This window comes from Camelus bactrianus, chromosome 27, assembly GCF_048773025.1.
Source record: "Camelus bactrianus isolate YW-2024 breed Bactrian camel chromosome 27, ASM4877302v1, whole genome shotgun sequence".
Lineage (NCBI taxonomy): Eukaryota > Metazoa > Chordata > Mammalia > Artiodactyla > Camelidae > Camelus > Camelus bactrianus.
The window spans coordinates 33,293,197-33,320,431 of record NC_133565.1 but is presented as its reverse complement, the minus strand read 5'-3'; the positions used below and the strand labels follow the sequence as shown (position 1 = coordinate 33,320,431).

Genomic DNA, 27,235 nt, shown 5'->3' with positions numbered 1-27,235 from the left:
TTCTTAGGAACAAGTTTATTACGGGGAACACATTAACCTCTTTCATAACATCTAAAGGCATCCCAACTACAAAAATATCAGGCCCTCAAGTGTGGGCAGCTCAGTGTGGGGCCTGGTTTGAGCTGTGCCTTTGCGGCTGGGTAGAAGCCCGTGGCTTCCCCCTGCAGGCCACGAGGCCCCCCGGAGGAGGCGGAAAGCCGCAGGAGGGAGGAAGCGCTGTGTCTGGTCATGGCGGTGAGGTCCAAGGCTGATGGGCAGAGCTGGAATGCTAGGCTGTCCCGGCCTGCATCACCAACCCCGGTCAGGAGAAGGCCTCCGTGAAGCCTGGAGGTTGGCGGCAGAGCCAGCGTGAGGAGGGCCCTGGATGTGGTTGCCCCACTTCCACTGACTCCTGGACCAAGGGCCTAAACCACTCGTTGCTTTCTCCAGAGCCCTCACTGGCTTCCCGAGGTCAGGGCAGCAGACCAGGGCCTCCCAAGGCCCGTAGTGCCAACAGACCTCTACTCAATCACAGCGACCCTGGGCCGGCCCTAAACTCCCAGGACCTGCTGGCGGAACTGGTGCCAAGCAGAGAGGCTGCCATGGCTGGGGTGATGATGTTGGCACAGCTGGGAGGGAGTGGGCTGGGAGGAGGGGAAGCACCCCAGCACAAGCAGTGACACGGTGGGGTGGGCTTCCCCACCCTCAGGGCTGGGCCCCGTTGGCCCGGGCACCTGATAGGGCTGTCTTCCGGAAGGCCTGAAGGGCTGGGTTGTGCAGCAGCGTGTATGCCAGACCCCAGCGGGCCCTGCCTCTGCGGGCCCTGGGCCCTGCTCCCTTGGCCACTGGGTCCTTGGTCTGCAGCAACTGCATCCCTGAGAAGAGACCCTCTGTAAGTCACTCAACAAACACCCAGGCAAGCCCTACCCACTTGCACCAAGACAGTCTGAAAATCCTGTGCATAGGGTGAGGGAGGCTCATGAGACTGGGGCTCCAGGCACCATCTCACAGAGGGGGAAGCCGGGAGAAGTGTGAGGCTGAAGAGAGGTATTGTAAAGGTTCAGGATGCCATCCTCTGGGTGACTGACAGAAGAGGGAGAGGATGACCTCTGTGGAGGAGACTGGAGGCAGGGCTGGGATAAGGGTCTGGAGCCAGCTTAGTGTCCCCTTCCCTACTACACACTTCCCGGGCAGGAGAGCAGGGGGAGGACATACTGCCTTAGGAGAGGTAGTGGGTAGCGGGGGGCGGTAGAGGTGACAAAGCCCCCTGGCAAGACAGCTGTCTCATTCTCCACGTGAGACGTGTATGGGTGTGTGTATGCACGCACACATGGAATGACAGAGAGTGTGTGTGTGTTAGTATCATGGAAAAAATCACCCTGAGATGGACTAGGAAAGTGCTCGCTTCCCCTCCCCAGCGGCAGCAGCAGGAGAGGGGAAGCGACTGCAGTCCTGGCCTTCTCTCCCAGTGTGTGTTGCAGATGAGGCTGCGCCTCCTTCCTGGGAGAAGCCGGGGGGGGGGGGGGGGCTCAGTCCCCCTACCCCTAGTGGGAAGGCACACCTTCCTCTTCCTCCCCCAGCCTGAGGCCATCCTGGGGGGCCGTGCGGGGCCGGGACCTCTGGGCTTGCAGGAGCAGGGCACAGAAGGCTGTCAAGGCTGGGTGTGACTGGCTGACCTCCATCTTCAAGAAGTTGCAGTACGTGTGGTAGCCTGGGTGGGTGGGGACGGCAGCACTATTTGCGGTGGGGGGCCCAGATGGCCCCTAACACAGACACCAGGGGTGCCCTGCATGCCCTGCGTGCAAGCACACGGCCCCCCGCACACACCCACGGCTCAGGGTTACAGGCGTCCTCCAGGGAGACGAGGCCTTGGCAGACCCTCCCGGACTGTCTGGGAAGCGTAAGCACCGCCACCCCCAGCCCCTGCCCTGTGACCTTACCAGGGTCGAGAGAGGCAGCTCTAGGTGGCAGCAGGCTGAGGTCCATCTGGCCAAGGTGGACGGCGTTGTAGAGGGCGGAGAGGAGCACTCGCCAGCCAGCCACCATGGCGCCCACCAGCACGTTGATGGGGAAGAGAAGGAAGGTGGCTGCACAGAGAGCTCGCCTGGGGTGGGGGAGAGGAGAGGCTGAGGCACCCCCCACAGAGCCCCTTCCTCGGGCACAGGGTCAGATCCAGATGACCACAGCTGCTGTGCACTGCTGTGTACTGTGTACTGCACCTCTGTGCACCCACCTTCTTAGCTGGCTCCGCTCTCTCACCCAGCTTGCCTAGCCCAGCCATTTGGGAGGCAGAGGTGCATAGAGGTTGAGTGACTTAGCTAAGGCTGTCTAGCTAGTCAGTGGCAGAGCTGGGGTTTAAGTCCAGGTCCACCTGGATCTTCTATGACCCTCATGTCTCCCACCTCCCTCCTCTCAGTCCCTTGTTCACTGACTCTGAGTCTCTCCTGGAGCCGAGATCCTCCCACAGCCTTGCCACCCAGCACAGAAATAATATTGCGGTTAGCCTCCTTCCTGCAAAGGGGAGAGCAGTGTTGATCCCTAAGTCAGGAAAGGCTCATGGGGGTATTTCTGGCCCTGTGACAGGTAAACAAAGAGGCATTTTTGACTAAAGCTGGGCCACTGTCCCCTTTCTCTGTAGACAAGGCAAACCCTTTTTATTATCCACTGGGCTCCCTGTTAGAGAAAGGGGAAAGATGACAACGGAGGGAGAAGGGCACAAAAAGAAGGACACTGAAGAAGAGGCTGAGTGCCTGAGCGAGCCACAAGCCCAAGAGCTGCCTCACCGGTTGCTCAGCTCTGGGCGTCCATGGTGAGTCTCCAAGAAGACCCAGTGGGCTGCCATGTTCTGCAGGGTCACAGCCAGGGCCAAGGTCAGCCAGAAGGGCCTGTGGGATGAGGGGATAGGAAGGTTGTCACTATTAGTGGCCCTCTGGGAAAGGATCCCAGAGCCCTCTGCCCCTTGCCTCACTCACCACGAGGTCTTCAGGGATCGAAGGAGCAGAAGGTTCCTGCCGTGGAGCACAGGCATGAACACCAGGAAGGCGAGGGCCAAGGTCCCCAGGAAGAAGAGGACCTGCTGCACCAGGAGCCCTGGCAGCATGGGGAGGAGGGACGGGCAGGCATCAGCCCACCTCTGCCACTCCCAGAACCCAAGGCTTTGGAATTGGGCAGAGCTGGTTTCAGATCCCTGCTCTGCTGCTGGTCCACCTTGAGCAAGTTACTTTACCTCTCTGAGCCTTGGCTTCTTCCTCTGTAAAATGGGGATAGCAGCCCCCACCCAGGAGGGCCGTTGTGAGTCTCCAATGAGACATTACTTGTGGCAGATCTTTGAAAATCACAGAGTGCTTTGCAAATGTTATTTTCTCCCAATTGTTCCTGAGTCTTTGAGGACAAGACTGTATTTTAAAGTAATGTTTGCATTCCTATTGGACAGAGCTTGGCGCATGGTAGGTACCTGAAAGTTGTCTATTAAAATAATTAGCTAATTGTTTACATGAGATATGTACAAAAGGGCTTTGGGGGTATAAAGCTCACCGACATGAAGAATTACGACGTTTAGTGCTAGTGATTCCTCTACCGCTTCATCATCTTTCTCCACCTCCCCAGGGAGATGAGAACTGAAGGAACCAGCAGGGACAGAAAGCAGGCCCTTGCTTTTGTAACATTGGCCCCAGCCCCTCACATTTGGGAGGAGTTTATTCACTGCAGCGCCAAAGGGGAGTATCAGAAACTCAGAGCTTGGAGGGGCCCTTGAAGTTAATCTAGTCCCATTCCCTCAGGGCAGGACCCCCTTTGCAGCCCCCTAAATGGCTGTGTAACACTGCTTAAATAACTCCCAGTGACAGGGGTCTCATTACCTCCTAAGACAGCCTATCGTGGCATAGCCCTCCCTTACATAAGCAGGAATGTGCCTCCTTGAACATCCCACCTTCCAGCCCTGGGTCACCCTGTGTGAAAACTCCTGGTGGCACCCAGGTGCCATCCTCATGTGATGGGTATCCCTTCCCCAAGGGCTCCTGCACCTACCCACCCCCTCCACCCTGCACCTGTGTGGACTTCTGAGGGCAGGGAAGCCCTGCTGAGCATTCTCCCCTCCCCCACTGGGGCCTGCCACGGCCAGGACAAGTGGGCTCACCGAGGCAGGTAAATGCAGTCTGGTAGGCTGTGAAGCTCATCCAACAGAACACAGCCTGGCGGGAGGGGCGGGGGCTCTGGGGCAGGGAGCCCAGGTCCAGGGCGCCCCCTCGGTGCAGAGCTTGCAGGTTGGCCCTGGGGTGGGAGTGAGGAAGACAGGGATCTCAGGGACACACACGCTCTCTGATTTCCTCTTCTGGGCCAGCCTCTGGCTGAACTCCCAGTCTAAGTACAACCCACAGCCCTGGGCAGGGAAGCCCAGGGCTGTGGGAGCCTTGTGGAGGCTCCTAACCCAGCCTAGGAGGTCAGGGAGGGCTTCTCAGAGGAGGTGATATCTGAGTCGAGTCTTAAAGGAGGAATAAGAGTAAGCTGGTGGGGGGGGGGGCGGGGCAGGGATCAAGGGAGACCAATTAAGGCAGGAGGCTCAACCTGAGCCAAGTCAGGAAAGGGAGACACCACAGGAGAGATCGAAAGTGACTTGCAGCTCGGCCACCAGGGCAGAAGGTACGTTTTCAGGCAAGGAAGAGGGCCGTGAATGCCAGCCTAAGTAGAGCCAGCCCTGTGAGAAAAGACCCCGGGCAGGAGCCCTGAGTCCTGATGAGTGTACAGGGCATCTGGACCAACTCCCTGCTAAGTTCCAGCCTCCCCTTCCCATCCACCCTACCCCCAACCAGAATCTTATCTCCCCCCTGCTCACATTTTCTCAGTGCTCCCTCCTTACCATTCACCACGAAAGGACAGGGTAGGTGGCTTGGCACTCAATGCCCCATAACTATCTCTTCAGCGCCCCAGCGCCAGCTGGGCCACCTCCCCACCCACGCTCACACGCTCCTGCTCACACAGCACCTCCTGCCCACGGCACCCTCCCGCACCCTCCATCTCTTCTTCCGTTCCCAGGGAGGATGCCAGCTCTCCCAGGTGGCCCTCCTCAGAGGGCAGCTCCACATGCCAGCCCCGCGTCAGCCGCGCCCCACGGCACTCACAGACGTTTCTCCAACTGGAGGGGGATGCTCCACCTTCCCCACCCACCGCAGGGCAGCTGGGCAGCGGGGCTCAGTGACAAACTGGTCCTGCGGAGACCCTCCCTCCCTCTAGCCCCCAGGCTTTCCCCACAGGCCTCCTGGGTCAGGGGTCCTGCAGGCCCATAGGATTCCGACCTCCTCCCCACGTCTGCACTGGGGGAGTCAGAGTCTGCCACTAACCTGTGTGTCACCAGCGAGCGGATCAGCATGAGGAAGGTGAGTAAGCAAGACAGGACCAAGGCCGAGATGTAGCAAACTGGAGGGTGGAGAAGGAGCAAAGTGGGAGGTCAGGGCCGGGGCTCTCCCGGGAGCCTCCGAACTGCTGCCGGGATGCCTGGGTGGGAGCTGTCCCTGCCCCACTCCTCTCTGAGTGGAGGCTTCTTGCCACATCCCCTGTTCTCAGATCCAGTGTTTAAGTCAGCGACCTCAGTTGACCCACACTGCCAGGTGACATCTGGTGGCCAAGACAGAGAGAGGCCAGCTCTGAGGCTGCAGCCCTGGCCCTCACCCTGGTCTGCTGCTTCCATTGCTGTGTGACCCCCAGTGAGAGACTCCATCCAACCGGGCATCTGCCTTTGGCTCCACAGCCTCCGGGCTGCATAGCCTTCAGGGGGTCATTTCCCCTCCCAGCCTCAGCTTCCCCGCGCCGGGCGCACTGCTGGGCGGCCCATCTCCTAGCACGCTGTGAGCCATACAGCTCCATCTGCGCCTGCGTTTGCGGCCTTTGTTTGTGGCACAGAGGATGCAAGTGCCCGTCACTGTGGCCTGAGTCCGTCAGCATGAGGGAGGTGACCACTGCTACCCACCTCCGCAGTGTGGCCCCTCCTCTCCAGCTCCCCACCCACACGGGCCACGTGCACAGATCATGAGTTCCCTGTATTATCAGCAGCTGGAGGGGAACGCGTGGTATGTGGTGAACAAGCCTGTTATTTAAGCAGAGCAGGAAGGCAGGGCTGCAACTCTTCCACCCTAATCCACACCCAGTCTTACTCAGTACCCTCACAGCAACCCCACAGGAGAGGCACAGGGACACATGGGACCAACAAAGAAGCTGAGACGCAGAGAGAGGGCCTGACCCTCCAGCCACACTGCTAGGAAGTGATGGAGCGACTTGTGCAATCATTTCCGAGCAGACCTAGAATGAGCCCAGGGTGTCTACATCGTGATCTCGTCAGTCAGCCCAGGGGGTTCCTGGTTCCCACCAGACTCAGGAGGGGGGGCAAATACACAAGGCAAAGCTGAGCGCTAGGTCCACTAGGTCAAGGGTGCTGACCTAACAGGGCTGCTGTGAGCAAGATCTGAGCTTGGATGTGGGCTGATGTGGGCTGATATGGGCTGATGTGCACCATGTCTCCTCCTGCCTGTGGTCCAGATTGCAGCCAACTTGGAAAACCTCTCTGAGATATCATTTTCAGCCCATCCAGAACTTGTCACCTGTCCTGCTGTGGCCTTTGGCCACAGTTCCTGGGCAGCGTCTGGAGCAGATGTACTCAGGAAGGTGGTGGGAGTGGTGGTCAGGGAAGGAAGCAGTCACTGCACACACTTCTGCCCACCCCTACTCTCTGCCCTTCTCCACCTGTGTGATGGGGATGATGTTAATGGTAAGGAAGAGCTGCAGAGCAGTTCTGCACCTCCACCTGCAATACTGGCAGCCTAAGCTCCGACCATCACATGTTAATCCTAAAGAGCCAGAGTGCCCATGCCAGCCAGGGACTCCCAATCCATCAGAGGGTGCCCCTTGACACCTGACCACCAGGCTTTGTCTCAAGGTGGAGTGACCCAGCCTGGGCATCAGGACATTGTGTTCTCTTGGCTCCACTTCTGCCTGGCTGTACCACCTCAGGTGAGTCCTTCCCCATGTGTCAAGTGGGGACACTCCCCAGTGTCCTCTACAGGGCTGTGGAGGTAAGGCAGGGGGTAATGGGGCTAAGGGCTGAAGGAGGCATCAGACCACAGAAAGGAAGCTAGTATGGTTCCCGAGCCCAGGAGCTCATTGTCAGGGGAAAGGAGGAGAAAGGAGGTGGCCTGGAGGACAGAGACTGGGCACGAGAAGGCATCTGCCCTGCCTGACCCCACCCACCTGCCATGAGGTTTAGCTCAGAATCCTGGCCCACAGCCCCACTTCCCTGTCTCCTTTCCCCCTTCCCCACCTGGAGCAAAGGCCCCAGGGCTGTCCCTTCGGTTCACACAGACCGCACCCTTCCCCATCTCCACACCTGCAGAGCTGGGCAAAGACACTGGGGATGGGGGTGGGAGACACCACACAAGCTGACAGGGGGCGGCTGAGATGACCACCCCAATTTGGAGATGAGGCAGCCAAGACCCAGAGAGGGAAGGGACATGCCTGAGGGCACCCCGCATGTCCATGGCACCTTGGGACAGAGCTCGGGTATCGGGTCCCCGCTGTGAGCCCTCAGGGACTCCCAGGAGGCCTCACCTTCTAGAGCCCACAGGTGGTGCTTCACCAGCTCCACCACCTCCTGCCTGTCCTCTGAGAGCACGATCCCAAAGCCGGCCAGCAGGTAGGAGACGTCCGTGGTGATCCCCGCCCTCACCTTCTGGATGGTGGGTATCACGCCCACCAGCAGCAGCAGGGCCACCTGGAAGAGCCCCAGAATGAGGGCAGCAGGGCCCGGAAGTGCTCATGCCAGGCACCCCCATCCCAGGAAAAGTGTTTTCTGAGCTGGGGGGAGACTTCAGGGGAGGAACTCTGCAGCACATCACCATCACGGTGGATGGATATGAACCATCCCTTTGCACAGCATCCTCATGCCTCTAATCAGCACATAACAAACAGATATGACTTTAGCCTCATAGACCCCAGATATGATTTTAAGGAGCACAACTGTATATGTACCCCTCTGACCATCTATCAGTCATCTATCTAAACTGCAGAATATAAAATTTCCAGTTTTTCCATGTGGGAGAAAGCAAAATGTCCTATAGATGAGCATAGGCATTGAAGCTAGACAGATCTGGATTCAAATTTTGGCTACCCTGATATTAGCTACAGGAACTTAGCCAAGCCAAATTTACCTCTCAGCCTCAGTTTCTCCCATCAGTAAAATGGAAAAAAATCATATCTACCTCCCAGGATTTTGTTTTTTTTCCGCTTGTCTCTTTTTTTAGGGGGATAGTGGTGATGGGGATTTATCAAACACATATTATCTCACTAAATCTTCCCAGCTACCTCGAAAGGAAGTAATTCTATTTCCTCCATTTTACAGCTGAGCTAATGCGTCCAGGGATGTTGCGTATCTTGCCCAAGGTCACTCAGAAGGTAAATAAAGGAGCTAGGATTTAAATCCATGTTTATGTGGCTCCGAAACTCATGTTCTGACCCCATATGAGCCCAACAAGAATTAACTTCCCCTCCCTTCTGGGTAGGCCAGCTTTCCCAAGATGGCCAGAAGCAGCTGGACAAGATTGTGGGCAAGGCTTCTGGGGAGCTGAGCTGGGCCTGAGCTGTCTCAAGCTTGGAGGCTGGGGGCAGGGGTCTGAAAGTAAATGGCACTACAGAGGCAGGACATACCTGGTAGATGGCTGACACTGTCAGGGTGACTGAAATCACCAGCTTCAGGGGGAGTCGGAATCCTGTAGTCCCCAAAAGGAGGGGGATGGTAAACCCCAGCACCACCCAGGCCTGGGAGCCCCATCCCTCCCAAGGCGCCCAGGAAAAGGGCCAGGGCTCCCAGGACCCTGGACCACCAAGACCAGGCCAGGGGCTGCCCCTCGTCCCAAGCTGAGGTGGTTCCTCCTGATAACAAGGGTTTTGGGGGCAAGAGCTGGGCTTCTATTGCAGCTGTTCTGTGCAAAAGCAGGGTGAGGTCACCTGTCACTCTTACCTTAGCTCCCCATCCCATACCTCGCTGTGGTGTGTAGATGTAGCATCTGAAGTGGATCCAGGTCCGGGACAGGAAGCCGTGCTTGGAGATGTGGGAGCTGCAGAAAGACCCAGGCAGGCGGGAGCCCTCAGGAGAAGCCCCTGCCCCGAGCCTGGGACCCAGAGTTTGGTTCATTTCTCCTCTCTGCCCCACCGTGCTGCCCAGTGCCAGCCTCCCAAACAAGCCTGCCTGCCCAGGCCTGTGCCCTGGCCCAAAGGGTATGCCTAGGAGCTCACCTGCTTTTCAGCTTCTTCTGGCAAAGGAGCATCCTCAAATATTCCTCAGAGTAGCTGCTCTGAAGCCCCTGTGGACAAGCAGATGAGACCTGTTTCGAGCCATCCCTGGGGCCATAGAGCTCGGAGTAACACAGGCACCCAGTACATACAAACCTCTTGGCTGTGGTGGAGTACACAGAAGGGCTCCCCTGTGAGGGACAAGGTGCCCTGTCCTCCTCTATGAATATAGGACTAATCAGTCTCCTATCTAAGAACACTCAATGCTGGGAAGTTCTTCCTAAGGTCTATCTCCAACCCTTTCCTGCTTTACTCAGTCACATTACAGCATTGCTTTCCTCCTGCCCTCTGGCCTCTGCTAGCTGAGACTGGGGCAAAGGGAGCCTATGTCCCATGAGCACAGCCTAGACCAGGACACAGGATAGAGCCGTTTCGGGTCAGATGCCCCAGGCCTCTCCTCCTACTTCAGGGAGATCACAAGGGTGACCGGATTTGTCTAAGCCACATTCCAGGCCTTAAGCTGCCTGCCAAGTGGCAGAGGCCCATGGTAAGATATGGTGAGCCCCTGGCCCCCGATCATTAGGAAAATATAGGCCATTGTCACCTGTTGCCATGGCAACCCTGGGATCCAGGGCATGTGTGGGTCAGCTCAAAGCTTGACTATGTCTTTTGAGGCTTAAACCTCTTTGACCAAGGGCCAAAGAGGATTTTATTTCTCCCAAGACTTCCCAAGAGCAAAGGCATGCAACAGAGGGAGAAGAGCCCTGGAGGAGGAGAGGGAAGGGCCTGGACAAGGCAGAGACGTGCCTGGTGCACCGTGAATCCCGGGGAGCAGCTCCCCTCTTCCGAGCCAGCTGTAAAAATGAGGGGACAACAGGCTTCTTGAGCCTCTGGAGGATAGTAGTGATAAGTACTGAGGACCCTACTGCTACCATGTGGGAGCCAAACCTGGAGTCAGGTGGGCCTGTGGGGGACCCAGGGGGACCCCTGGAGACACGGAGCACCCCATCTCTTCTCCCCTCACTCTTCATCCCTCCAAGGGGACCTCAATCCTCTGGCTTCAGTTCCAGCCCCTCTCCTGAGCTCCAGGGCCATGGCCCAGCTGCCTGCAGACCCCTCAGCGCCGCACAGCCGCGGCTGAACATCACCCTACCCCCACACTGGCTCTCATCTGGCGTCCTGTGCGTCGGCGACTGGCGCCATCACTCAGCTGCTGTCTGTCCTAGGTGCCAGCCTTCAAGCCTTTCCTTCACCCTCCCCATCTGCACAGTAACTAGCCTTTTGCATCTGTGTCTTCAGCCTTTCTTGAGGGCCACTGTGGAGCAGTTTCCCTCTTCCTCCTCTCTCACCAGGAAGAATACTTGACCCCACTTCCACCTCTGCTCCCAGGGCAGCTGGATGAGCCCCGGCTGCACCTCTCATACTGCATATGAATGTGTCGCTGCACCCATCTCCCCCAGGTACTGGGGGTCCTGGAGGACCGGCACAGGTCATTCGGCTGAGTGCACAGTCCCAAGCCCAGGGCCTGGCACAGGGTATGCTTAGAAGGTCTACCTAATCTAAAATAAGATTGCCGTATCTTGTAAGAGTTCTCTTGCCATGATATACTCATCCACCCACCTACCCACAACTTCAAAAATATTTGCTGAGTGTCTACTATGTGCTTAGACCTGCCTGGTGCTGCAAATCATATACGAACGAAGCCTGCAGCCCATCTCTGCCCCTTTACTCTTGCTCTTCCCTTTGCCCGCAATGCTTTCTCCTTATTCTCTCCCCACTCTAGAGCTTTCCTGTCCTCAGTCCCTGCTATGTCAACCTCCTCCAGGAAGTCTTCCCAGCCTTCCTTAGTTCTCCCAGCCCTCCCCCTTATCTCATGTTATCCAGCCTATAAGTGATTCATAGTGTAATTCTGTCCTGGGTTCTTCTTGAATTGTGTCAGCATCTTCAGAGCTCCCATTAGGCACAAGGCTCCTTGCCTGTCTCATTTCTCCAACTGGAGCCTCAGTATTTCAGAAACAGAGCTATGACTTCCCTGCCTTCTGGCCCACTTCTCCTTTGTTCAGTGCCCACTGTTCAAACAGCTTGGTGCCTTGGGTATCCTGGGTGCTAGCCGAGGGCCTGGCCTAGCCTTTGCCTGGGGAGAGAAGACAAATCAGCCCCTCAGCGACTCAGCAAATATTTCCTGAGCACCTGCTATGTCCTAGGCCCAAGTGTGACTACATGGAGACCAGTAGACAGGGGCAAGGCCAAGGTGTCTTGGGTGCTGCGTATGAGCCCACCCCAGCCCTGCCCCTTTACCTCGGAGTCTGCTGCCGCCCCAGGACTGAAGCTTCTCACCAGCTGCACCGGGTACCAAAGACTCAGGAATCCGAGGCCCAGCAGGAGAGGCAGAGAGGCCAGCAGGGAGTAGTACTTGTAGATCTGGGCAGACAGACAAACGCTCAGACACATCTACATTCTGCCTTCTTCCCCCAAGCGAAGACCGGGATTCTTGTCCCTTCCCAGTTCACGTGGGGCCCTGAGGGTGGTCTAGGGTACATGGGAAGGCTTCTGGTTCTATCACCATCCCCACCCTGGGCCACTCGGCACCAGCTCCTACTTCCCTTTCTCAGGCCCTGTGGAGGTGCTTGCCCCTCCCCCAGTTCCCTTAGAGGAATCCAAGGGAGGGTGTTGTATAAGCCCCTCCTATCCACCCCAGGGGGCTGGGAAGCGGCTGGAGTGGTGGACATCCCCCTTCCATGTTCCTGTGTTCCTGGCACTCTGGACACAGGCCTGATCCTTTTCTATGTACGGTTTGCGACCTGGGCATCAGAGAAGTACGTGCCCTGCCTCCCAGGGCTAAGGCCCTTCCAGGGTTGGGCCCATTATATATTTATTCATTTATTTGTTAATTCAATATGTTTTTATTGGGAGCTTAGTATGTGCCAGGTCCTGGATCATGAAAAAGACCAACCAAGTCCCTGCTCTCAAGGAAACTACCTAATCTTCAACTTTACCCCAAGAGATCAGTGTTACCAACTTCATTGACGGGACTGGGATGGGGAGACGGGGGTGGATCTGAGTCTCAGAAAGGGGACATGCTTTCCTCAAAGCACTTGGCAGCACCCGGCATCATTTTGTATGTTTGATTGTGTGTCTCCTCCTGGAACGGCAGCTCCTGGGATGCCAGGGACTTCATCCGTCTTGTTCACTATTCCAGTGCCTCAAAATGCCCCTGGTACAGAGTATGTGCTCAAATGTGTTCAGTGAACAAAGGAAGGAAGGGATGAGGCCGGATTCAAACTCCTGTTGTCTGGCTCTGTAGCCTACACGCCCACCCTTTGGGCTCTGGGTTGGGCAGCTTCATACCCCCAGCCAGCTCCAGTGAACCAGGTTCTGAGGTTCTGGAATTCTCTTTTTAGCCCTCTGAGACCACCCTCCAATTCTGTGCTTGGGTCCTCCAGCTCTCTTCACTCCCACACCAGCCCGGCCAAGGGAAGTCTGGGGAATCAATAATGGGAGATTTCAGACTTCCTCTACCTCCTCCTCTGTCCCTTTCCCTCCCTTCCCCTTCCCAGAACGGAAGCTCCTGAGGTCAAGCCCAGCTGCCCGGTCCACAGCCTCTCCCACAGAGCGGCCGAGCTAGGAACGAGCATGCGTTTAAAGGCATGAAATCCTGCACACAGAGCAGCAGGGAAGCATGGAGGCGAGATGAAAGGAGCTACGCTGGTTTAAGCAGCTCCTCCACGCCCCTCTGCCCCAGGCTGTCATGAGTCACTGGTTACCTTGGCCGACTCGGGGCACTCTGCCCTCTGCCAGACCTGGACCCCCAAGTGAGCCCAGGACAGCATGCTGCCGAGCAGGTGTGCAGCTCCATGCCTGACTGTGGCACAGGCAGCCAGGGGATAGTAGAGGGCAGGGTAATAGAGCAGGGCCAGCATCTTCCACGGCCCTGGAAGGCAAGACAGGCGGAGAGACACATGATGGAGAGGCAGACGTGGGACCTGGGTCCAGCCCACCCAGGCTTCTCTCCTGTCTCCATCTTCCAAGCCCCTAGGCTGCTTCAGTGGGCAAGAGCCCTGCATTCAAACCCAGGCTCTGACTAGCATCAGCTCTGTGATCTTGGGCAAGGTACCTCTTGGAGTCTCAGTTTCCCCATCTGTAAAATGGAAGTAATAGTAGTAAATTAGCAAAGACAAACTGAGCAGGTAATATGTACAGTGCTTAGCACAGTGGCCAAGTTAGTACTCAATCAGTTAAGCTCCTATTTCATTATTGTTCCCTTCTCGGACCCTCAGGATCTTCCACTGTAAAATGGAGCTAATACCCGCACTTTGTGGAGTCACTGTGAGGAGCGGAAGATCTAAGGAGGTCATGTTGTGGGGCAGTGGCTCCTGTGGGGGGAGCATCACCTCCCTGAGCCCAGCTCAATTCTCCAGGACCCCACCCTGCCCCCATCCCCATCCTTCTTCATGCTCACACAGGTCTGGGCTATCTGCGGGACTCAGCCTGTGCCTAGGAACCAGAGTTCCCTCCCTCCTGGGGGTGGGGTTTGCACAAGAACAGAGGAAGCAGAGCAACAAAGGTATCAGGCACTGCGGTGGGACAGTTGGGGAGGGTAATGGGACAGAATCTCCTGGGTGGTGGCTCATGATGGGACGGGGAGCCCCAGCGCTCACTTCCCACCTGCCCCTTCCATCAGTCCAGCCCAGGGCCTCAGCTGTGCTGGGTACCTTGCCCGGGTGGTGAGGCGAGGGTCAGGAAGGGCAGTGGGTCCTCGGCCGGGAGCAGCAAACACAGGGAAGTGAAGAGGACCACGAAGACAGCAGCAGGCACGCTCCGGGGCCTGTCCCCAGCCAGGAAATCCACGGGGCTGGTGCAGAGGAAGGGCAGGACAGGAGGGAGTCCCTCAGGCCCTGCCTGCCCATTACCTCCTGCCATGCTCCATAAATCAGGGAGGTGGAGACCGTCCCACTTTCCACAATGGGAAATGGACACCCCTCTGTGTATTCATTCCACAAATACTGCATTTCTTGCACAGATCTTTCTGGAGTGCCTCCTATGTATCAAGGTCTGGACTCTGGCAAAGTGACTCAGGCACATCCCCCCAACACACACACACACACACACACACACACACACACAAGGAACAAGCCTGATCACTGCTCCCTCCACCCACTCTGGAAGCTCCGGAAACAGCCGCCTCCTCTCTAATCGGTCTGTCTGGGCTGGCAGACCTTCAGAGAACTGGAGAGTCACAACATCCTTATGCAACGCCGCCACCCTGGCCTGGGAGTAGCCCCGGGGCAGAGGGCAGACAGCGGGCACAGCTGTCCCAGGCATCGCCCCTCTGAGCTCGGGCCAGGCCATTCCGACCCTCTGCTTCTGTGCTCCAGCCCGGAGGGCTCCATCCTGCTTCATTCTACCCCCAATCCCTCCCCTAAGCAGGGTAAGCTCTTTCCTGGGCCAGCCAGGCTAGTCTGCCACGAAACCAGCATGGCAGGCCCCACCTCGGTGTGCATCCCAGGCCTGGGGGCTCTACCTACCACCTCCTCCTACCCTTTGGTCTCTCCCACACAAGCCTGCCCAGTCTCGTCTCCTCGGGGTCACTCCCCTCCCAGGCTCTGGGGCTGCAGGGCTGAAGGAGGCAGGGGGAGAAAGTTCTAGTCATAGACTGGAGGTCAGTCCCTCACAAATCTGCCTGTAAGCATCAGGGTCCAGATAACACCCTCAGGGAAAAGAGGGTCAAGAAGGCAGGGGGTGACCATGGCCTGTCCAGGCCATGGGCTGCTGGAGCAGGTGTGTCTGGAGCTGGGCTTGGTCTCCCTGGGGTCTGGAACAGGAGCGGGTGCACCTGAGTGGGTCCCTCCCTTCCCCTCTGGGGGTTCCAACTAAACCTGGAGATCCAGAGCCTGCAGACTGAGAGAGTTTGGGGTGTCACTGAAGGCAGCACTGGCTTCTAGGTACCTAACTGCTCACCGCCCTCCCAGGGCGCTGCTGTCAGCCGGGCCCCGAGTGGGGGCGCCCACGCCCAGGTACCAACCTGGGCAGTCCGGGCCGGCCGTGCACACACTGGGGCCAGAGCTGGCGGCGCCGCACCAGCGTGGCCAGCAGCAGCAGCACAAGGATCTGAAAGGAGAGCAGAGAGGAGGGCTCGGGGCGCCCAGGCCTTCCCTGAGGGGCTGAGTCAGAGCACTCGGCCCCAGGAGCCCCCTCCGCCACCCCATGCACACTCATGCAGCACCCGGGGTACTGGCTAGGAGGTGACAGAAGTCTGAGAGGGCTCAGTCTGCATCCTGGTTTCGGTCCCCGCCCTGGGAGAACTCCCAGGACCCCTCCCCATATTTGGGCTCCCAGTGTCCCTCTTCACCAGCCCCAGCAGGGAACACACATCCCCCTGAACAGGCTGGCAGTAGGTTGCAAGCCAGTCTGGACTCACCGACAGCACAGCCAGGCAGGCGTGGTAGAGGCCCGGAGGCACACTTGGGTGGCAGGTAGGCACCACCCTGCAAAGTGATTGAAAGCTGGGTCAGGCCTTATAGGGAAACCCCAGGTGTGCAGCCAGGTCTGGGGTTCCAGGCTGTCCACACTGGGGCTCCACCTACCACCTCCCTCGACCCTCTGATCTCTCCTACATAAACCTGCCCAGTTCCACCTTCTCAGGGCTGCTCTCGGTCTTTTATGACCTTGTGGTGTGCTGGTCCCATGCCAAGCTCTGACTTTACAGGGCTGAAAGAGACGGGGGGCTCCCCAGGGAAGACATGGGAGAAACAGAATGGGCCAACTCAGTCTTCCTATTCATCAAGGCCCACTTCATTCCTCCCTCCTCCAGGAAGCTTCCTTGACTGCTCCAGGTCTCAGATCTCTCCTCAGAACTGTGGCTAAGCATACTACCTGGGTCAAACCATCAAGAAATTAGTCTTACGATATGCCCTTCACTCACTGGTATCTGAGTTTGGTCTATATCTGTGGCTGGAATGGTCTACCTTGGTTTTCCAGGATTTATGTCTCTTCTTTATCTGTTTTCTTCTTATTGAGGTCTTCCATGCACAGTTGGGCAGGTTGTGTACTGTACAAGCATGCCCAGCAAAGGGAATGTGTGTAGTGTGAAATCCAAGCCACACTGCTCATCAAGCCCTGTACATACTGAGTTGCATCCATCTAAGTAGGGACCCCTTTTTCTAATTAACACAAAGGCCCCATATGGCCCGACAGGTCCTGCGTTCACCACAGCTGAGCACAGAGGTAGACCCAAGGAGGAGATGAAGAAATCAGCAAGGACAATGAATGCCTCTATTTCCCCAGCTGGGTCTTGTGGCAGAGAAAGGTGTCAGGTAGCAGTACTGAGCTCAGGGCTGGACCTGGACCTGGGAGAGCAGATAGGAATATGTTCCTGGGGAGGGGCAGACCTCTGAGTTTATCTAGCCAGAGCCTTGGAGTGCCAGAGGGAGGACACAAGTGTGGGCAAGGTTGGCAAATTCTGGTGGGCAAGGCATCAGAGGAAGCCCTGTGCAGCAGCTGGGCCCTCCCTGCCCGGGAGGCTAGCCCACCCACCTGGGCCCCCTCCTGCTGTGTGGAAAAGAGTGATCCCGAGGGTCAGCTCAGAGCCCTAGGACTCTGTGCTGCGACAGCCCAGCCTCCCTGAGCCTGGAAATCCCAGACAGTGAGGAGCAGGACAGAACCCAGTCATGTGGGCTTGTCCTTGGGTTGGATGGACAGAATAAGTCTGTTTTGTGCAACTTCTTGGCCAGGGCAGAGCCAGCCTCCTCCCAAAGCGGAACTGTGCCCATGTTGGAGTAGGTGCCACATAGGAGATCAGACTCCCGCTGTCTGAGCTCAGGCCTCACACTCTCCACTTTCAACTCTAAGGCATTTTACTCAAGTATGTAGGGAGGAGTTGGGGTGAGGCAGGGTCCCTGATCAGCCCCAAAAGTTCAGAGCCACCACCCTTAGCCCTCTCAGCCTGCATCTCGTCATCTGATGAAGTCCTGCTCAATCCTGTCCCCCAGGCCCAGCCAGGTCAGGGGATCAGCAAACTGTCCCTGGAGCAGCCTAACCAGGAGCCAACCTCACCCCCGCGGACCTTCTGCAGGGCTCTGTCTCAGGGAATCTCTGGTCCTTTCTGTATCACCTGGAGCCTCCCAGCTCCAGATACCCTGTACTTGGTTTGGCTGAGGCTCATGGACCCTCAAATGTTTGAGGTCTGAGCTAGACATTTGACTGAGCAAATGTTTGGCTGATGCCTCGAGGACACACGTTTTGTGCTGTGGGACAGGTGGGATGGTACAGACACAAAGAGCTCCATGTCACGGAGGGCGGGAGCTTGATCCTTGAAGGGCCACAAGCAGATGCTAAAGGACTCAGAAAAGGGAGAGAAATTTGGGGCAAGGCCTCAGAGCAGGTGGTATTGAGTTTGTCTCTTTAGGCAAATAAGGGGCAAGGGAGCTCATGGAGAGGGAAGAGCATGAGGAAGTGGAGTGACAGGCAGGAGACAGTGTGACTGGGGCCAGGCAAGTTTCGCAGCTCGATTGCAGCCCAGGGGGCAGGCTGAGAGCCAGTTATAGCAGGCATGGGAGGCACTAGGGAGCCACTGAGGGTGTTTGAGCAGGGCAGTGTTCTGGATTTTAGGAGATTTCTGTGCCTGGTTTGAATAACAATAACAACAACAGTAACAACACTAAGCACTGACTAAATGCCAAGCACTGCTTGGGCCACGTATTAATTCAGCTGTTACCTAAGAGGTGGGTGCTATTCGTATCCTCTTATGCAGACAAGGAAAACAAGGCTCAGAGAGGCCAGGTATCTTGTCCAAATCACACAACTGGTGAAGTGGCAGAACCAGGATTTGAACTGAGGCAGTCAGGCTCCAGCGGCCGCGTCTGACCAGGATGTGAGTGGTAAGAAGTGTGTGGAGGAAGGTATTAGGTGGAACCATGTGAAATTGTCATTTTTGCACATCAAAACCAGTTGAATATCAGCATTTTCAAATGGTTCAGGATAAGTAGTCTCCAGGCAGTGGAAATCCAGGCAGTATCTCAGACGCATTTACAAGGAAAAATTTATATACCTTGATGTGGAGGAGCAGGGGAAGGGGGAATTTCTGGGGTGACTGTAGGGTTCTGGGCCTTATTCCAATACAAAGGGTAAGGACTAGAGGCAAACAGAGCCCAGGGAAGCTGGGCTTGGTCTTGGGCAATTTGGAGGTGGTGACGGGCTCTCAGGGACAGAGGCCGGGCTGCAGTGGAGTGAGGACACTGAGACAGAGAAGAAGCAAGACAACTGTTTCTAGAAGTTTGGCTCTGAGTGGGAGGCTGCAAAGGGCCCCATCTGGAGGGGAGGACGGAGCACATCGGTGTGGGGGGGGGGGAGACTGACTGGAGTCGGGGGTCTGAGGGCCTGTGGTCCTCGGCAGGCCTGGAGCCCTACTGTCTGACGCTGTCCCAGGCCCACAGCGGAAGGACCTGCGGGTCACCCTGGCGTTGCCCTCACTTGGTGGGAGGGCAGGCCATGAAGGAAGCCTCCCAATTCTGCCTTCCAGGCAGCCCTTTGAAGTGGTGGGGAGGTGACTGACATCCTGGACAGCTGCCGCAGATGTATTTATATCCCCAGGCTCTGTCTGGGCAGCTCGGCATTGATGATGGGTGGATGACACACGAGCACATGGCAAGTTGGGCCCATAACCTGGCAGAGGGGCCTCTTGGGTAGGAGAAAGCCCGCTTGCCCACACATCAATCCTGTGCCCACCGAAGACCCCAGATTCACCCCCTCCCCACCAGGCTCACCCTCACAACCAGGTCCTGGCACCACAAGGGGACCTGAGTAAGTATGATCATTGAGTCCATCCCAGCCACTGTCACCAGTGCCCACCAGCCCTGACTGTAGCCGGCTGGGGCACACTGAGGCCGGGGGCTGGGGGTGCTATGTCCAGAGCTCCTCAGAGCTTTGGTGCACCATCTCCTGAGGGTGTCTGACTCACACAGGGAGAGATGAGCACAAGTCCGCCCCTTGGGATTCCCCTGGGCTCCCGGCTCCCCACTCCCACCTCTGCCAGGAAGCACAGCTTGGTTTGGCCAAGTAAGTAGATTCAAACAAAGCTCTTCATTCTTCCCAGTAGTAGGAGAAGAGAGCTACAGATCCCAGATGCCACCCCCATGAGAGGTGGTACTCCTCATCGCCTGGTCCCCGCCATGCGCCAGCTTCATTCCGAGGCCCTGTCTAGATACCCCGGCCGCACAGCCAGCTGCAGGCGCCCGGCCCCAGCCAATGGCTGACACTGAGGTGGCCAAGGACACAGTTTCATATAAGGGCCTTAACCCAGATCAGGGTCTGTGTTCTCCTGGGGCCCCTGGTCCCCTTTCCATTTTGCTGCTTCTCCCACCCACACACACAGCAGGGACCTGGGGAGCCCCAGGCTCTCTAGGCCAGCCAGGGAAGGGAGGGGGCGCACTTTTGCTGACAGCAGGGCTGCCTTCCAGGTAGTCAAAATCCCTTGTCCTCCGAACAACAGCTCCTTCCCCCAGGCCTGGGTGGGGCCTCCATCCCTGCTGGGTGACCGAAGCCTGGCCAGGCCGCAGCCTTGGCCCCTGGGGAGGCACGCGAGCATTTTCCCTTCTCCAGTTTCAGTTGTTGATGGAGAACAGATGTGCACACACATCTGGTTCGACAACCCCCCCAGCCTCACCTTTGCAGTTCCCCAAAGCCTCAGACAGAGCAGGGAGGTGGGGGATGGGGTCAGGGCCAGGAATAACAAAGCGAGAACTCAGCTCTGGGGCCCACACAGGCGAGGCGTCCTTGGCAGCATGGGGGCACAGGGAGGCCCAGCTCCTCTGCCAGGGTGCCCAGACTAAACAAAGATAGAAGGGATCTGGGCAGAGACGGCCGTGGGCTGAGTCCTCAGGCCACACTGGGCTGGGCTGAAGCCGCCTCCTTCCCCTGGCCTGGCCTGAGCACTCCTGCTGAAGAGAACAGGACCTCCTCATCTTCATGGAGCCTCAGACCAGCCAAAGCCAACAGGAGTGGTATGTTTCCTCAGTGACTCCCCAACCCGGGGCTTTCTTCCTCAGGCCTCCCGCTGCTCGGGTCCTGCCCCCGGAGAACCTGATACTTGCTAACCCCCTTCTCCAGATGTTCACCACGGGGACCATTAACCCCTTGAAAGCAGGCCCGACGTCCCCAGCCACTTGCCCAGCTCTCTTTCCCAGCTACAGGCCAGAGTTACCCAGGGAGCCGGCTGGATCTGAGTTTGCAAAGATGGGGCTCAGGAATCTGCATTTTAAACACACTACACAGGTGCTTTTTAGGTGACTAGCCTGGCCCAGATCTCCCACTTCAAGCATCTGAACACCAGGGCAAGGGCTGTGTTCTCATGTAACAGGCGGGGAGACTGAAGCCCAGAGAGGCTATGACTTGCCAAGGGTCCACACAGCAAATGAGCGGCAGAGCCCATCAGAGCAGCCCTTGCTCAGGGTCTCCCCTGTTACCCTCATCGGTAACCTCCGCCACACCCCATCTGCTGGCCGACAGAGCCAGGGGTTCCAACTCACCCCTCCGGCGGGAGCTCCTGCCCGTCCTGGGGCTCATCGATGTACCAGCTGCCATAGGCGTCCTCGTCTGTGGCCCCAGAGGAGGTCTGGTTCCCTGTTGCCTGGGTCGACATTCTCCAGCCCTTCTCCTTTGACCCCCAAACAAGAGGAAAAAAGCTACTACAGATGTGAAAAGAGGCTTAGGAGGGAAGAAAAGAAAGAAAACCCAAACAAAGAAACGTTTCTCTTTAATCCTAAAGGTTACTTTCTTTCTTTTGGCTCTCTGGGAAAAGCCCGTCTGGGAGTGAGGGCCTGGGCCGGCTGGCACGGGAGGAGGGGAAGGACTTCTCCTGTCCCCTCCTGTCCCTTCCCGCCCAGTCTCACACGGTCCTGCAAGAAGTAGTTATCCCTTGGGGACAGTCCCCCCACAGGGTCCGTGGGCTCCTGCTAGAGCACCTGTTGGTCTCTCTGACTGTCCACCAGCAAATTTTGACTCAAAGCACCATTTTCAAAGTTTTGTCCAATCCAAGCTGCCCACAGGGAACCCCCCACTTCCTTCCCCCTCCCCAAACCCATCCAGACGGACCCACAGACACACACTCAAGGAAGGACCAGGGAGGAAGGAGCTGCAGAGATGAAAGGGTGGGCGGGCAGCGGGCGGGCTCAGCACAGTCTGTGGGACCCTCCCAGATGGGCTCCCGGCCCCTCCTGCTCCCAGGGGTCCAGCCCAATCCCCCCCTCTTTGTTCAGGCTCCCTTGAGACCATCCCCCAGCTTCAGCCTGCCCCTTGCTGGTCCCTTTGGACCTCAGTGATGGAATCACATCATGGCCCTCACAAGCCCCCATTCCAGAGGCGAAGGCCCTAGCTCCATGCAGTGGCCTGAGCTGGGGAGGAGTGTGGCCAGGAGGGCCGGCATCCGGCTGCAACACATACCTGCCTTCAGCGCCTGCCCCAGATCCCCCACATCCTTGCCCGGCACATCCGCACACATCCGGCACAAGTCAGGCATTCCAGCAACCCAGGGAGACTGCCGGGGCTGGGCCGGGCGGGAGGCAGGGCAAGGAGCCTGTCCATTCTTTCTCCTGGAAGAGCATGTGTCTCACTAGTCAAATCTTTTTGTTTCTCCAACTTGATTTCACAAGGAGATAACTCACCCCCACAAGGCGGAAATTAGTCCTTTAAACACGAACCAGACCCAAGGGTAGGCAAGAACCCCGCCTACCTCCCATTCCTCCAGGATTGTGGGGTGGGGGTGGGGGTGAAGGTAAGAAGGCAGGGTCTGGGCAGGAGCTGGGGGTTCCTCTCCATCACCTTTGGCTGGCTCCGCCCCCTTCCTCACCCCCAGTGGAGGTGGGGGGTCGGGGGTGGCAAGATGCAGACAAGGCAGAGAACAGTTCTCAGGCCCCTATCCCTGAATATCCCTGAATCTTTGAGGGTCCCTGTCCTTCTAATCCCACAGGAGGCCTGGGTCATTGCCCTATCCAGCTGAAGCATTTATTTGACAAGCTTTTCAAAAAGATATTCATCCATTTACTCTTAACAAATTCACTGAGCACCTACTAAGTGGCAGCACTGTTTGGAGCCCTGGGATGTGAGAGTCTACAGTTGGCAGGGAGGTGAGTGGACACAGACCAGTCAGTGAATCACCCCGAGTCTGAGGGTTCAAAGGGAAGGCACAGAGTGCCCTGGTTTGTACCATAGGAAACTGAATTTGGTCCAAAAAGTGGGGGGCTTCCTGAAGAAAGAAAACTTTTCAGTGGAGATCTGAGGGCAGGGAAAAGTCAGTTGTGCAGAGGGCAGGGGGTTGAGGCCGGAGGTGTGTGGGGTGGTGAGGTGGAGGGAAGTGTGTTTCTGACAGAGGGAACAGTGTGGGTGAGGCTCAGAGGGGACAGTGCTTGAAAGCCTAAAAACTCCCCATCCAAATTCGGAACCCCGGGCCCACAAGGCCTCCCAGCATTAGGGCCTGAGGGCTCTGTTGGCCTTGGTTCCTCCCCCCCACCTTCCCGAAAGGCTCCTCTTCCAGGAAGAGGGCTCCGGCCACCCCTCCCCCACCCGGAGATGTCAGCATCTGCTGACTCAGAGTTGAACCTGAACTTTGATGCAGTGCAGGAGCTCACACTGCCTGTCTGATCCCGGGGATTGGGGATGAATCCTGCCTCCCAGGCCTGGCTGTGTGCTCCCAGGGCAGAGCTCAGCCTCTCCTCCTCCTGCCGCCTTCCCCGGACACACAGCATGCTGCTCTGGGGCTGCAGGGACTTTGTAAACTAGGTTTGACAAAGCTGTTGCTCATTCTGGTGACCAGCACTCCTCCATGGGCCTGTCCCAGGCAGGCTGCTGTTTTTTCCAGCCAGGTTTCCAGAGCTCTCTGCTCCAGCACCAGAGCCCCACAGCCCCCTCATTGCTCAGGAGTCTTAGACCCACGCATAGCTTAGGGAGCAACTATCTGATTTTAATGATTCCTCCAACAATTGGAGTCCAGTCTGTGATGGGGAGCTCACTCCCTCTACAAGGTAGAGATGTTCATAGCTGGATAACTCCGCCTGTCGGAAACTGCTTCCTTCCCTGGAGGGAGCCTGAATCTGCCCCCCAAGTCTGGTTTGTTCATTCACTCATTCATTCAACAGGTGTTGACTGCATGCCAATTATGTACCGGACAGTTCCACATGCTGAGAATACAGCAGTGAGCAAGGTAGATAAAGTCCAGTACTTCAGGGACCCTCACGTGTAGTGGGAAGCAGAGGGGAGACAAAGCATGTGTCATGTGTGCTGAGAGGGAAAATAAAGTTGGGCTAAGAGAGGAGAGACAGATGGACAGGAGCTGGCTCTTTTAGGCAGGATGGCCGGGAAAGGCCTGGCTGAGGAAGTGATATTCCAGCAGACACCTGAAGGAAGGACAGGGTACCCAACTGGGCACTGAGGAAAGACATTCTGGCTACCCGGAGGAGACTCCATCAGCCTCAGGGGCTGTAGCCAGGCCGGCAGGGGGCCCCAGGCAAGTCCAGGCACAGCCCCTTCCCCACAGCACCCTGCCCTGACCCATACCCTGCTCTGCTCCCAGGGACTTCCGGTGGAGTCTGCCCCTTCCCCCCGGGATAGCCCAGTGCCCGTGGTATCACCTCCCTCCTCACTGGGGAAATGCAGAGGCCACCTTCAGGGAGGCCCTAAGTAGAGATGAGGAAATGGCGAGTCTCGTCCCTCTCCCCAGGTGTGGGCATAGCGGACAGAGGGCAGCCTTGTGCCCAGTTCCTTAGTCAAGGCCAGGCTGGACACGAGAAGGGGCAAGCCCAGAAGGAAAGAGCAGGGTTTCCATATGGCAGGGGAAATGCCCTGGTTGGGGAGGCAGCCTACCTGGGTTTGATCTTTGGAACTGGCTGTGTGACCTTGAATGAGTCCCTTGGCCTCTCTGGGTCTCAGCCCTGCCTCTCTCCCAGCAGGGGTGGCTTATCCATCCAGGAAATTCTTTGATTCTTGTGGGCTCTGCTCTCCCCAAGGCCCCCACTCCCTGCCCTCAATGACTTCACAGCTTAGGAATGTGGAGCCAGTACACCAGGCACTGGTTGTAGCAAGAAGGTCAAAGCCACAGAGAATGGCTGTGACTGCCCAGACGTCCCCCATTGTCTTCCACCCACCCTCCTGGCCCCGCATCCCACACCCCCATCCACTCTGCTGGGGGCAGGGAGGCAGACTGGGTCAAAGATCCATGGACACTGGGTGGTCACATGGCTCAGGCTGGGAAGAGGACCCCAAAGTACCATTCTTGAGCCCAAAGTACCTAGAATAGCTTGAAGCTCACATCTGTGAAATGGGAGATTACCTCTGAGGTATTAGTAAGGATGCCACCTGGCCAGATGGCAAGCTGGCAAGGAAAAGTATTGAGAAGAGAAAGATTGTAATGATGTGGCCCTGAAGAATTTCTTTAAAGGCCTGGCAGCAAAGCCCAGGGCCTGCCCTCTAGAGTTGGCTTTATAGGAGGACTCAAACCCCAAAGAGTCAGAGACCAGCACTTGCCAACAGGAAAGGAGGGGCTGGCAAGTGGAGGTACTTGGGAGACAGATTGTAAAAGTTCACAGAAGAGAGAAGAGGGCAGGAGGAATAAGGAGATGTTTGAGCAGTCTTGAAGGCTTCCTGGAGGAGGGGACCAGGATCAAGGTCCTGAGATCACACAGGGTCAGTAAAGGTAACAAGAATGATGTGTTTAAGTGTCTCAGGACAGCTGAGAGGGGGCCTCTGAGAGGCAAGGAGAGGGCAGGGCAGAGGTCAGGACGGCCCACATGGGCACATTCAGATGAAGCTGATCCCAATACCCAAGGAGCACTCCGGGCCAGCAGGGCTCCCAGCTGAGTGCAGAGCGGGGCTGGCTGAGCCCTGCTACTGTGACAGGGAGTCACAAGAAGCTCCTGGGCTCTGAGTAGACAAAGGCCATCTGCCACCTGGGTCTGGCACAGAGCTGCCCTGCCCTGCCCCTCGGGCTGGAGCTGGCCCATGGAGGCCTTGGGACATGGCTTCCTTCCTCCCCATGTTTTTGTTCAAGTTGATTAAATCTGAGGAATTTTTGAGTCCAGGAACAGAGGCCCACGTGTGTGCCTTCAGTGGCCTGTGGTTCTCAAAATCCTCAAAGGACAAAGTGCTAAACTTAAAAGGAGCTGACAGCAGGCCGGAAGGAGTAGGGAAGAACCTCACAAACACCCCCCAAGGACTCCCAGCCTCCCCAGAGCACCCCCAAATCTCAGCAATATCCCTGGAATTTCAGTAGCACAACAAGATCAAATCAAATCAAGCACAGGTTGGGGCAAGATGGTCAAAACCATGGTGAGCATTTGCAAAAGGCTCAGAGACCGCCTCCTCACCATTTCTCACCACACTCGCATCCCAGCTTTTGGCTCTCAGGTCCAACTGCACCCCCCAAAAGCTCTACAGCACCCAAACCTCATAAAACGTCAGAGCCTTAGCAACTCCCCCGATCCCCAGCAGCACACAAAGGATGCCAACGGGTGCTTCAGTCCAGGAGTGGGGGGATGGCCGATGTGCCTGCCTGTGCAGCCCAGCCCCCCATAAGCCTGAGGATAAGCAACCAACATGGGTTCAACCCCATGGGCACCAGCGAGCTCTGGCTCCACCCCTGTCTTCACAGTGCACTCACACAAACATGTATTGAACTCCCCCCCCCCACACACACACACAGGTGCCTAACCTTGGCTCCAGACCCTTCAGTCGCAGGAAGGCAGTGTTGTTGGCTGCTAAGCTCATGAGAGGAAAGTGTGTATGGCTCTCTACCTTCTTCTTCCCTTGCCATGTGGGAACATCAGAAGCATCACCTGATATCCCCTTCTCAGAATTCTCCTGCCCTCTCACCAACAGTATTGTCATAGCATGATGTATTTAAGCCAGATTGCTCTGGTAGGAGGGTGGATGCTGGTGAGGAGAAGGAGGGTAGCCAGCTGGTCCAGGGGAGCAGTGTTTTCTTCCTGTCCCAGAGTGCTAGCCCAGAACTGACTTAGAGGAGAGAAGGCAGGGAGGCAGATTTCAGCTCAGGACAAAGGTAGCTTTCTTAGTCTTGCAGAGTGGTGAGCCCCCCATCAAAAGAGGCAATCAAGAAGAGGCTGGTAATATCAAGATGCTACAGAGGGTTTCCTGCCCTCAGAGGAGGACTGGCCAAAAGGCCATGAACGTTTCTGCAGCTCTAAGGGCCCTGGATCTTCCCATTCTAGAATGTCCTCCCTGGAATGGTGTCACCATGGTCTTGCCTTGAGATGTAGGTTTTGTGCTGCCCTCCTTCCTCACTGAGGACACCAACTGCTGGGCAGACCCTCTGAGTTCTCTTTCCTTGTTCCCTGCTGACCACAGGGCAGGGCTCTCCATCAATCTCTTGCCCACCAGCAAAACCTACTCAGACATGACTCTTTGGATGTCTCCCTACTTTGGGAGCTCACACCAGGTTCCCCCAAGTACAGCCATCACCAGGTCTCCAACCTCATCCCTTAGAATTGCTCAGCCCTCCCATTCCTGTCCCCCTCCTGCCCCACGCTTTTGTTCGTGCTCTGTCCCCGCTCGCTGCACCTTTCCCCTGCACCCCGACCTGCTCCAGTCCTACCTGGCCCGCAGGGCTTGGCTCCAGCCCCACCTCCACCAGGCGTTCTCTTGACCTGTCTCTTCTGTACCTCTTCCTTCTCCTTATTGATCAGCCTGGGGAGTCCTGCCCCTCCAGGCAGACAGGGTGCTCCCCAACAGCTGGGGCTTCCTCCTCTAAGCGCCAGCCCCAGCTCTGGCTGGGGTCCCGGAGAGATGGCTGGCTGCTTGTGCAGTCTCAGCAGTTGGCCCTGAGCAGAGTCCCCAGCACCTGCTTTAAAAGGTGTTTGATCTCCTCCTCCCAGAAAGGCAGCTCCCTCCTTCCCACTAGCCCCTCCTCCCGCTCCCCAGGCCTCCGCCTGTGATTCCAGGATCAGAGCCCACCCCACCCCCATCTCTCCAGCTCAGGCCCACA

At 57.1% G+C, this 27,235-nt stretch overlaps 1 protein-coding gene across 5 annotated transcripts; it reads right to left on the bottom strand.

The window, feature by feature from the left end:
- STRA6 (signaling receptor and transporter of retinol STRA6) lies at positions 1 to 27,084 on the bottom strand. 5 transcript variants are annotated; one of them, XM_045516863.2, is made up of 19 exons: positions 26,846 to 27,083; positions 20,775 to 20,933; positions 15,671 to 15,737; positions 15,275 to 15,360; positions 13,965 to 14,104; positions 13,367 to 13,390; positions 13,017 to 13,183; positions 11,551 to 11,673; positions 9,256 to 9,323; positions 9,001 to 9,131; positions 8,668 to 8,729; positions 7,573 to 7,735; positions 5,316 to 5,391; positions 4,115 to 4,248; positions 2,952 to 3,069; positions 2,763 to 2,864; positions 1,920 to 2,083; positions 1,541 to 1,690; positions 1 to 854 (listed from the first exon to the last, which is right to left on the bottom strand). In XM_045516863.2, the coding sequence occupies exons 2-19, from the start codon at positions 20,885 to 20,887 to the stop codon at positions 685 to 687; spliced, it is 2,058 nt and encodes a 685-aa protein (XP_045372819.1). In that variant the 5' UTR covers positions 20,888 to 20,933; positions 26,846 to 27,083; the 3' UTR covers positions 1 to 684. The 5 variants fall into 5 exon arrangements, with proteins under 5 accessions (XP_045372819.1, XP_010953568.1, XP_074210009.1 ...); XM_010955266.3 differs by having other exon boundaries at positions 20,775 to 20,902; XM_074353908.1 differs by having other exon boundaries at positions 9,001 to 9,077; positions 20,775 to 20,902.
- Between the last annotated feature and the right edge of the window lie 151 nt (positions 27,085 to 27,235).

Excerpts from the sequence above, each read along its gene's own strand:
- STRA6 (XM_045516863.2), bottom strand. The coding sequence starts at position 20,887 with ATGTCGACCCAGGCAACAGGGAACCAGACCTCCTCTGGGGCCACAGAC. Across the intron at positions 13,184-13,366 it reads GGAAACTGAGACTCCAAGAG|GGCCGTGGAAGATGCTGGCC; the intron begins GTACCTTGCCCA and ends CTTGCCTTCCAG. Across the intron at positions 8,730-9,000 it reads CATCTACACACCACAGCGAG|GATTCCGACTCCCCCTGAAG; the intron begins GTATGGGATGGG and ends TGGGGACTACAG.